This window comes from Periplaneta americana, chromosome 6 (genome assembly GCF_040183065.1).
Source record: "Periplaneta americana isolate PAMFEO1 chromosome 6, P.americana_PAMFEO1_priV1, whole genome shotgun sequence".
NCBI classification, from domain to species: domain Eukaryota; kingdom Metazoa; phylum Arthropoda; class Insecta; order Blattodea; family Blattidae; genus Periplaneta; species Periplaneta americana.
In genome coordinates, this window is record NC_091122.1 from 129,066,414 (window position 1) to 129,078,860 (window position 12,447).

The following is a 12,447-nucleotide window of genomic DNA, read 5'->3' on the forward strand; positions in this document are numbered from 1 at the left end:
ATTATTAATATGAAGTGAAATAAAAAACAAAAACATTTGTAAAGCTAACATGTTACAGATTCTAGTATATGTTGTAGATATGTTTTTAAAAATAGATGAAAGAATAATTATAACAAAATTCAAATATTTAAGTAATTCATCATAACGCTGCCCGGCTGAAAAAATCTAAAAAAATAATCATAATTAAAAAAAATACTATTGGGTTTTCAAAAACCTTAAAATTATTAGTATAAAGTGAAATAAAAAAAAAACAAAAACATTTGTAAAACTAACATAGTAGTATACAGATTCTAATATATGTTGTAGACATATTTATTAAAAATAGATCAAAAGAAGTATATTTAAGTAATTCATCATAACGGTGCCCGGTTGAAAAAAATTTAAAAACATTATCATAATTAAAAAGATAACTATTGGTTTTACAAAAACATTAACATCATATTTTATTGATGTACAAATAGTGTATATTAAGCATGCTAATATTTGTTTCCAGAGGATCTATAGATTGTGAGAAAAAAAATTGAAGTATAGTAAAATTATGCTGGCGAAAAGTGTACCTCCTCCCTTAAATCAACTAATTATGGTACGGTTGGCATCACTGCTGAAATTTCTGATTGACTAGAACTGTGAACATGGCACAGGCGACCCGCTTAGGGTTGCCAACCGTCCGGAATTTTTCTGGATTGTCAGGAAATCAGTCCTCTATGCAGGAAAAAAATTAAATTATTTCAGAACGCTTAATGTTCGGATTTTTTTCATTGCAATATTATATTCTGAAATTTCATACTGATATTTCATTATTAGAGATCCGATGTAGTTTGCAACAGCGTATAGATAATTATACAGTATGGACACTTCGCGTCGGTACCTTTGATGTAGCAGGACTGATTTCAATGATCTTCAAACCAGTTTCATTGTGAGATTCTGCTTTCTCCCAGGAGTTGGCACTGACATCACACCAGCTAGCAGTCGACACAGCGGAAATATAACATTTACAATTAATACATCTAGGTACATTATGTACTCAAATAAAATAAATTGGACCCATGAAATAATAAATCTATCATTAACTGTAATGTCTAGACTCTATAGAGTTCCTTTATAATGAGAGCTGAGACATTGACCCCAACAATTAAAATATATAATGATTTTATAGCACTGAAAATGGAAAAAACAAAACTCTTATGAAAAGTAAAACCATATACCTATATTATATTGTATACAAATATTAAACGAATTTGATACATAATTTTATAATGTATTATATTATTTTATAATATAATTTATTATATCTAAAATATGAAAAATTATTATTACTAGTTTGTCGCTGAGAAATAAGGAAAAGCTTTACTGGATTATGCAATAAGGTAGGCGATGTTTGGATCTTGTCTCAACTCTATTCTCAATTATTATCTTAGCGTGTGCTCGATTACACTAACCTCTAGCGCTTGAAAGTGGAACTAAACGCCGCCGCACAGAGAAACAAAACAGAAAAATTCGCTCAGTGTCCATTCTATATAATCCCTATTCGCTGGTTTGCAATGGCTACCAAAGACATTTTATAATTATACGATATACTTTTTGATGAATAGAAACAAAGAGCTTGTAAGTATTATAAACTCTTTGGATAGAACATAAAAGCGAGTTCGTGGTGCTCATTGGTGACATGGCTTGGTAGTAAATCACTTGAGTGATACTATGTGTATCTCTTTAAGAAGGAAGCACTGAATGTGTATCAGAGGGCCAGTGACTATTTGCAAAAATGGTTTGATTACTATTCTTCACTTCTTAAGAAAATCACTTTTCTAAGCCTTAATGATACTTTCACATTCAGTGTACTTACTGAAATTGTGAATATATTGCATGTTAATATAAAACTGGACTTTTAAAATGGTGATGCATTGTACCAAGAGTATTATTGCCTATTGAAAGAGATGATGCCGATACTGAAAGATCTATCAACTCCTCAAGAATGCTCGTTCAAACGAACGAAAGACACTGCGTTAACGCACCCCAACTCTGAGACGTAGGCCTACTCGAAGTCAGAGGCACACGAAGCGCACTGGTAGTACAACGGCAGGCCTACTAATCACATTCAGGGACAAGTCTTTTCTGATGAAGACGGTCTTGGCACTTGGATCACTGATTTCTTCAACTCAAAAGCACAGCAGTTCTACAGCAGTGGCACTGAACTCCTATCTGAACGTTGGGAGAAGGTCGTTGACACTGAAGGCGAGTACATTGCCGATCGAGTGAGAGGATTGTGAATTAGAGATGGGAAAAATATATCGGTTTTTACGAAATACCGATATTTTCGTTTCGATATAGCGATATATCGATACCGAAATTTTTATTTAATATATATGGTATAATATATCGGTTTTTTGTCCACACCTGTGGAGTAACGGTCAGCGCGTCTGACTGCGAAACCAGGTGGCCCGGGTTCGAATCCCGGTCGGGACAAGTTACCTGGTTGAGGTTTTTTTCCGGGGTTTTCCCTCAACCCAATACGAGCAAATGCTGGGTAACTTTCGGTGCTGGATCCCGGACTCATTTCACCGGCATTATCACCTTCATATCATTCAGACGCTAAATAACCTAGATGTTGATACAGCGTCGTAAAATAATAAAATAAAATATCGGTTTTGTCATAAATCTATTGATTTTTTTGTGGAATTATTATCATTATCAACAACAACAAAATCCACACTAGACAACTCCGCCGAGAGATGGCACTACTGAAGGTTACATAATTGTGCAACTTCACTCAATACCTTGTTCTAATTGGCTGGGCTGGAATTCGAATTCAAACTGTTTAATATGCAGCACCAAATTCAAAATGCAGCGTGCGCGAACGTGAGACAGACGGGAGGTTTATCTACTCCTGTTTTAATATTGTTATTAATGTTCTCCAAGGCAAGAGAGCAACTCCCAACCTGAATGGGAACCGTCTGACCTCAAAACGGATATCAAAACTTTTATTTCTATGTTATGAAATGAAAGAGAAACAAGAATTTAATACCGATGTGACATTTATTTTGTTTACGTCTGTGATTTCTATGCACAACCTAGTGCTGACATTCTGTTTTCTTATTATATATTTTAGTGCATAAAAATTCTATCCCTATAATCATCACCATTGTTGTTTGGAATGTTGGAGTGTAACAATAACTTGCAATGGGAACTTACTATAGAAGGACTGTATCAAATCAACTGTGAAGTTTGTTAAAACTTGTTCCTTACATTTAAAAATGATTACGTTGTTAGGTAGAAAAGAGCATTATAGGCTATCTGTGTCCTGGATTGAATCCTATATAACATTAGAATAATTGAATCGTGTTCCAATATCAAATACTTCACCATGTAGAGTTCACTTAACTCTTTCCCACTATATCATTTAAGCTCCCTTGCCTCCACCATAATTTTGATTTAGGTTAGGACCTACATCATATGGTATTGAAAATGAATTGTTTATTGTTACAATTTTACATTTATGCTTTTGACCGATATGATGTTACAGTAATTTCATTGGTAAACAGGAGTATTAAAATTTAAGTAATTTTATTGTAATACAGTAAATGTACGTCTGAAAATGCAATTTGCTTACGGAATAGCGATATATCGATAATCGTTCTATATATCGATATATTTTCTGCGATTTATATCGTCTATCGAAATTAGTTTTGCAATATCAATATATCGGTATTTAATTTATTTCCTCCATCACTATTGTGAATACAGTGAAACTTCCCTTAACGGACACTTCCCAATAGCGGACTCCTCTCAATAAGGAACATTTTAAAATTCCCCTGCAAAATAACATTGACCCTTATGATAAAATTCTTCCAAATAGCGGTCATTCTCAATAACGGACGCGGACACTGAAATGTATCTCCCAACAACAATTAAAACTTCCAAATAACGGACAGCGTGAAAGAAAAAAAAAGAAAAAGCTGTTGTAAATTAAACGGAAATCTAACGAAATTCTTTGCAACAATCATTATAGTGCATTTGAACGTTCTTGTACTTTATTGAAGGTAAGCAGCACAGTTGCTAGTTGTGATACTGTACGTGAGCAGTCCGTACTTTCTTAGTTTGTCAAGTTGAGTGTCCGGAAGTACAGTCACATTAAAAATGTCACAAAAACGTAAACGTTTGTCACTAAAAGAGAAAGTGGATATTGTAAAGCATAGTGAGAAGGAGAAATTAAGTGTTCGTGAGCTGGCCACAAAGTTTAATGTGGGAAAATCTCAGGTTAGTGAAATTTTGAAAAACAAGGGTGTTAGCCTATTTTAAAAATCATACACTGAGAATGCAAATGAGAACCCAAAAAGAGCTTTTCCTAAAGCTGAGGGGCTTGCCATTGACAATTTAACATATGAATGGTTCTGCCGTGCTAGAGCAAATAAGATGCCTTTATCTCGGACCTTGATTAGAGAGAAAGCCTTAGAAATTGCAAAAGAGTTGGTTTATTCTAATTTTAAAGCTTCGGGTGGTTGGCTAGACAAGTTTCGGTCACGACACAATATTTCCTACAAAAGTGTATGTGGTGAATCTGCTTCTGTTCATCCAGAAATTGCATCTGACTGGAAAAGCAAACTTACTGATATTTGTATTTTGATGTACTGTATACATATACTAACGATTTTCTAAATAACGGACACTTCTCAATAACGGACATTTAATTTTTCCACGGCGGTGTCCACTAGTGAGAAGTTTCACTGTACAATATTATGATGTTAATGTTACTATAATAATAATCCGTGGCGCTACAGCCCGTGAAGGGCCTAGACCGACCAGCCGGCTGCTGGCCTCACGCCCACATGCCGAAACAGAGGTGGACGATCATCCAACCAGAATGGAGGTATCGGTGGTTAGCGCGATGATCCCCCCAGCCGTTATAGCTGGTATTCGCAACCGGATTTCGCTACCTATCGTAGCTCCCCAAGTGCATCACGATGCTGGGTGGGCATCGGTCCCATACACTGGCCGAAATTTCATGAGAAAATTTCTTCCCCCATGAGGATTCGAACCAGCGCGCATTCCGTAACGCGAGTCCTAGGCGGGATGCCTTAGACCGCGACGCCACGGCGCGGGACTAATGTTACTATAGTACTATTAAATTAATGAAAGTACAGAAAAACTCTACGAACTTATGCTCCAATCCAATATATTATTGTGAACTCTTAACAGTAATAAAGTGAATAGTATTTTTTTTTGTAATGGCAGTTGCATGATGACCTTATGTGCTTCATGTAAGCATTTGATTGCTAATGTTTCTTAGTATTTCCAGCATGTTGGAATAAAACAACTCATTGAAGAAGAAAAAAACATGTATTAGTTCTGAGCGGCATTAAACTTTCAATGTAGTTCGATTGTTATTGGTCAATTAGCCTTAGTAAGCTTCATGATTGGCTGAAAAACGGTAGCGTGGCATTATCAGAGTATTGCGTGATATTGACTGTGTGAAGTATTGTTATGACTCCAGTTCTAGGTACGACCACTGGCGTAATTTTTAATAGCGCAAGCATTTGACGCGTTTGTTGTTAATCCGAAGCTACGCTCGGGCGTGAGTTCAATTTCCGCTTGGATTGATTATCTGGTTGTTTTTTCCGAGGTTTCCCTAACCGTAAGGCGAATGTCAGGTAATCTATAAATAACCCTCGGTCTCATCTCGCCAAATACCGTCTCGCTATCACAATTCCATCGACGCTAAATAACCTAGTAGTTGATACAGCGTCGATAAATAAACAACTAAAAAATCGAGGTGCAAGAAGTGAGCAACACTTTTTTAGTTGATTATTTAACGACACTCGGTTATTTAGCGTCGATAGGCATGGTGATAACGAGATGGTATTTGGCGAGGTGAGACCGAGGATTCACCATATATTACCTGACATTCGCCTTAGTTGGGAAAATCTCGGAAAAACTCAACCAGGTAATCAGTCCAAGCGGGAATCGAACCCGTGCTCGAGCGCAACTCCGGATCAGCAGGCAAGCGCTTCAGCCGACGAGCTACGCCGGTGGCTGTGAGCTATAGTGTTGAGGATTAAAGGGAAGGAATGCATTAGAACGGATGGAGAAAATAGTCTTTCGTGAAGGTTGTAAAAGAGCATTCATACCATTTTCTATCTGAGAAAATATTGATTCATTTGCACAGAATATGTTGAATGTACTGATCGTTTGGAATGGTCTAAAAATATCTATGCAAAGTAATTTTACTTTATTTTTATGGCTCTCGATCAAATAAATCCTATTTCTAGAAGAGGCACATTATTTAGTAGATAATTTATTATCTAAAGCACAATAATATCTGTTTTTTTCCGATTAAATTTTCTAAAACAGTTTAAGTTGAGGAGCATGTAGCATCTGTATCACAATCATAGAAAGAAATCATCTAGCCTACCGGTAAAATACATGAAGTTCAGTCTTCCATAATCATAATCTATACCTCATATTTTTATGTTTTATTTCATTCATTGTGCATGTTTGGGTTTTTGATGGTGCTTGAATGAATACATACATATTTCATGATTTGATAATGCATGGAAATCCTGTCTCTACTGATGACGTATCAGGATGACAATTGCAACTGTAGTGACAATGATCGTGTTGGTTATGGTGGCCATGTTAGTCTTTGTTGTTAAGGTAATATTAGTTGTGGTGCTGATTGTGGTGGTCGTGGTGGTGATGTTGATCAATATTATTTGGAACAATGTATCTCGTCATGTTCAATCTCAAAGTGCTATCGTGCTGCAGACAAATATATGAATCCATCTCTGACCACGTTGTCACCTTACTTTGAAGAAGAAGAAGAAGAAGAAGAAGAAGAAGAAGAAGAAGAAGAAGAAGAACGAACGAAAATAATAAACAACAACTTTTGGTGGAAATACGTGATTTTCGGCATGTAAAAATCCCAAAGGTACGACAGGCGTCTCTTAGGAAATCAGTTGTCACCCAGAGTTTCATTTTGATGCTAAATAATCCAGTTGTTGAAAAACATCGTTAAATGAGGCAGTACCAAATACTACGGATATCTATATCATATTGACTATTTTTACAGTTTTGTATTTTGTTACACAGCGATGAATTACACAGAGTTGCGCGATTAAATTTTGGTTCAAGGATTTTAATATCGAAGACTGATTTTGATTAATATAATTGATGTTGGCTTCTGTTGAAGGATCTGAAGTTAGATTTTTCCTTTCACTTATGGAAACATTTGTATTAATGATTTGAAGAATTACAATATTTATAGCTTCAATCATGCAAAATTAAGGGTTAGATACAGCTTAAAACAGTAAATTTTTTGGAAATATTCAACATTTTTTCTCCATTACTGTATTTTGTACAATAATGAAAATTGGTATATGTGAAACACTGTCCTACTACATGAAAAAGATATTTTTACGATTTAAAAAATTATTTATAGGTTACATTTTTTTTTTCAAAATTCAAAATGGTGACAGTTTACTGTGCAGTGATGAAGCATTTCCGTCATAACTCATAAACTTGTTAACTTTTTCACGTTCTCTCTCTTTTAGTTTATTGCTGAAACTCATGTTTACAATATCATGCTCTTTCAACTACATTGCTTAATAAATAATATATATATTTTTTATTTTATGTTAGAGGAAAATACTGATATTTGACCATTTTTTTAAATGAATTTATTTTTATCAGACAATCTACCAAAGATAGAGAAGTGATCTTTCATAATATTGTAGATATGACATGCATAAATATACACAAAAAATTTCATCACAGAATGCTGGGTAGTTTTTGAGTTATGTGAGAAACGCTTCATCACTGCACAAAATTTTGAAAAAGAAAAATAAAAGTAAATAATTTTTTATTGTAAAGATATTTTTTTTTTCATTTAGCAGAAGGACAGTGTTTTACACATACTAATTTTCATTATTGTACAAGATACAGTAATGGAGGAAAAGAATGTTGAATATTTCCAAAATTTTACTGCTGTAAGTTGTACCTAACCCCTTAACCCATTTAAATACATAAATCAAGTAATCTCTGAAAATGTCTATATAGTAAACAAAATCAAACAGCACTATCTTGTTCATATTCACAATTTAGGTACAAATCACTCCAAGTCTCACGCAGACATTTCATTTTTCAATACAGCTTCCTCTTCACCTGAAAGTTCTGTCTTCGAGATTGTCTTGTATGTTGCAACTCCACATTGTCTCTTTTCATAGACCAACAGTAGTCAGCCATCATCATTTCATCCCACCTCCTTGATAAGGTTTTTCTATTTCTTTCATATCTTGATGTTTCTCCATGTTCTTAGCTATATTCTCCAAGACAATCAGGGAAGAAATCAAGATGGCTATGAATAATGCTCATATTGCATCCTAAATATGTCATAGCTACCAACATATTTTCTACAATGTTTTTGAAATCTGGATGTTTCCTATTCCCTAAGAAATTGTCAACTACATTCATAAATCGTATTTGAAATAACCTGATAACGTTTAGATATATAAATTTCACTTCAAAATTATTATCTTTTGAATGTAATGCTTCTGTGTACTTCTAAACAACTCGTGAAGTATCGATTGTTTTTCAGTCGATCGTGTTCAATCACTTTACTATAGATTATATCGATTGCAGTATACGATTACTCGCGAAATTTAAATATAGCGAACTTAAGGATTTACGTAAAAACTGTGGGTGTTTGACGAAAACGGATTTCATTTTTGCAGAGAGCATGAAAAAGTCATTCAAAATGATCCTTCGTCATGTAAAGAGCGAAAACATGGCAACCCTGTGTTATTGTATGTCATCTGGAGAAAATCTGATTATAGTTATATAAAAAGTAAATCATGTAATAAGCATAGTGCTCTAGTTGGGCAGGAACGCACCGAAACGCAGTTCCAGTAAAAATAATATTAGAATTCTACAATTCCAGTATAAATAATACAGCAAATGACGACCTCTGTGGTGTAGGAGTCAGCATGCTGGTCTCTTACACAGAGGGCCCGGGTTCGATTCCCGGTCGGGTTGAATTTCCTGGTTGAGGTTTTTCAGGGTTTTTCCTCAACCGTAAGGCAAATGCCAGGAAATTCGGGCCACATCATCCCTGAAAATCACCGGCCTCATTCATCACCGAAATCATATTCATAAGAAATCAGTCATACATATACAGTCGCCTTCTAGTTCACAACAATAGAACCAGTCTCAACAATAGTACACAGGCCTTCGGATTTCAACCAAAGATTAACTCGCGTTAAGACCAAAGATGTTAAAGCGAGTATAAATAACAGCGAGAGAAAAAAAATACAGCAAACGACTGATGAAGCACAATTTAGGGACTTCTGAAATAACCGAGTTCCAGTAATGTTTTTTTTTTTTTTTCAGTTACAGCACTGCATATGTACTGTAGAGGAACATCATACTACATTATGTACTCTTATTGAGCGCTATATATACGTATTGTATAAGTTTATCTAGGTACTCTTTAGACCATTTCCCACTACTGCAGTTCTGCCATTTTTGCACACAATTGTATACAAACAATGTCGCCAACATAAGAAACAACTCGTCAAAAGTAATACTAATTTGTAATAATCCTCTAAATACTAAATTGGGTAGGAAATGTTGATTAATATGACGAAGGTTAGGTTTGGTTTATTAAGGTTTTTAGAGCTTGTTCTCATTCGAATAATCTGATAACAAATAATGATAGATGAAGTATAGGAATTTTTTCCACGGCATACATTAATTTCAAACTGGCATGGTATAGTTGCTTCTGTTGGTAACGCAAGAAAAGGCAACATGGCGGATGTCAGTGGGAAATGGTCTAAAGTTTCTTCTCAAACACGAATATTCTAATTATTTAAAATATGGTTATTTCAATCCCATTTAAAATATATTAATTGTTGCGAGTGAATAGGATTCCTATTAATCCATGCGCGATAGATATCTGTAATTTGAGGTCAAAAGCAAAGGGGTACAAGTAACATTTCTAAGAACACGAGTTGGGTACATCCAGGGCAAATTAAATAAACTAAAATTTTATTGGCAAAGGGATATATCTTTTAACCACATCACACACTAAAATTGAAACGAAAAATTTCACAAAATTTACGAAAGCTTAAGTACTTTCAACCACATTTTCTAAAAAATAACTTAAGTGCACTTATACCCCTTTGCTTCTGACCTCATCTGTAATAAGCTGTTTTGCACTGAAGAGCTGGCAGTAGTATTTCGTGAGCAAGAGCCGCTCTCCGTTGCTCCACGAAGCGTTCAGTTGCCCGGCCGTGCATTAATGTCTGTTGCATCCGGCTACAGACTGGAAGGTCCGGGGATCGATTCCGGGTGGTGATGGGATTTTCTCGTTATCAGACTTCCAGAATGATCCAAAGGTTCACTCCGCCTTCTATCAAATTCAATACCGGATCCTTCTCAGGGGAAAAAAGGTGGTAGCAGCGTGGTATCGATCACACCACCTCATTCTAATGCCGAGGTCATGCTTCCAAAATGGCCTCATGGCATATATAGGGAATACCTTTACCTTTTGCTAATGTGTGTGAATCTTAACATTAGTCTCTAAACTCCAACTCCTATCCCCAGAGGAGAAGGGGCGAACAGAGTTCAGCAACACTAACAAGAATATCTTGCACAAGATTACGTTAAAGGTGAATCTGAAGCCGGAAAATCGTTACATTACTGCTATGAACTTCCTTTTCTCTTCCCAGAAGAGGCAACAGAATGCTACAAGAACTAGTTAATGGCTATAAAACCACATCAGCAAACCTTGACGAGTTCTGTGACTATTTATTAGGTACTTACATTAGCGAAGAAAGAAAGACGTTTCCACCACATATTATGGTCTTTACAAAACAACGTTACCAAATACCACTAATACGTATGAATTTTTTCATTCGTCTCTCAACTCCAATTTTCACCACTCATTTTCAACTTTCTGGAAGTTTTGAAGTCATTACAGACAGACACATACATTAAAATCCATAGTTGCCGATTAGGGATTCAGTCCAGAAAAGACACGAAATCGCAAAATAAGTAGCAATACATTAAAAAAAAAATACCGGCACTATTCAGAAAACCGGATAGGCCTCTCACGATTATATAAAAATAGAATTCATCAATAAACGGGAGATGATGAAACAAATGGACCAAGTGCAGACTAAATGCAAGAAATGGTCTCATATCGCTTTATAAATTATAAGATAAAATTTTTAACACACCTACCAAATTATTTGGTTACCAGTCCCAAATCTGGACAAAGTGACAGGGAAAATTTTGTCTAGTTCAGAAACGTAAAGTTTATTTTATATTTGTTTTGATCGTGTAGGAACTTACACGTCACCCTTCAGAGAGGGTCCTTTAAGGGTAATTTAGGGCCACTTTTTTCAAAACCAAGTTTAAAATAATCCAGTTTAAATATTAAACTAAATATAAGTCATCGTTCATTTTATAAAAAAAAAATTGTTCTGGTTTTGTGTAAAGCAAATATCTACACTGCATGCTTTTGTTGGCCATTCTGACTGAATATTGTCAAACCTAAACCTTTAATATAGAAGGCCATGCTTTTTAATATAATTCCTTTTATTGAGACAGAGCCATCTACTTACGCATGCTCCGGCAAGAACAAAAATTAGTATAAAATAATTATTATGGAGAACAAGAAACTAAAAGGAACAAAATTTTCTAATGAGAAGAAATCAGCATATTACTATAGTTCATAAAAAAATATATTACTACAGTTCATAAAAAATAAGAAATGTATAACAGAAAATGAGATATCTAGTGTGACCACAGTCTAGTATATACAGTCACGAAGCTTGAGTTGTTGAGAGTACTAGGAACAGTAGACTATGTCGGTACTATTTCGCATTGTCTGTGCTGTGGCGATAGTAGCGATCCTAGTGGTTAGCAACTATCTATGGATGCATATTCCCTACGTATTGAGCTTCGTGACTGTATATACTAGATTGTGGTGTCACTATTAACGAAATCCCGTAGCATCTGACTATTGGTTTTCCTTCGCTACAATTTCCATTTTTTTACTTTTGACTTAATATTCATGGCATTAGTTGTAGTATAAGAGGGTAGAATATACGTGGAGTATTTATTATTCAACAAAACAACATTTTATTAACAATAATGACGAAGATAACATTATTAGTGTTGAGGTTATATTATATAGGCCTAACAACTTCTTATTGTGCAAATACATTTATATGCCTATAATCCGAAAGTATTATTAATTAATGAAATAAAAGCGAAAGCTGTGATCTTTTATTAACAATTTTATCCCTGGAAGTGTTTTAATCGTTTTTATTTTATTTTATTTTGCTAATGCCGGTACTTGTAACATAAAATATAGTATACACAGACAGTGGTGATATACATTCGAAGATTTATTAATAATTAATTGCATAGAATATAATGATAATTGGCCAT

General features: G+C 34.8%; 1 protein-coding gene across 2 annotated transcripts in view; it reads right to left on the reverse strand.

Annotated features, from left to right (window-relative positions):
- The window catches only part of LOC138701728 (uncharacterized), a 155,006-nt gene that overhangs the window by 59,256 nt on the left and 83,303 nt on the right, over window positions 1-12,447 (reverse strand). Inside the window, exon 1 of one of the 2 annotated variants that reach the window (XM_069828937.1) lies at window positions 10,813-10,946. The exons of the other annotated variant lie outside the window; for it this stretch is intronic. Coding sequence (XP_069685038.1) covers window positions 10,813-10,845 — 33 coding nt within the window. The 5' untranslated portion in view covers window positions 10,846-10,946. Of the gene's footprint in view, window positions 1-10,812; window positions 10,947-12,447 lie in introns of those variants that run through there. 2 annotated transcript variants of the gene reach the window in all.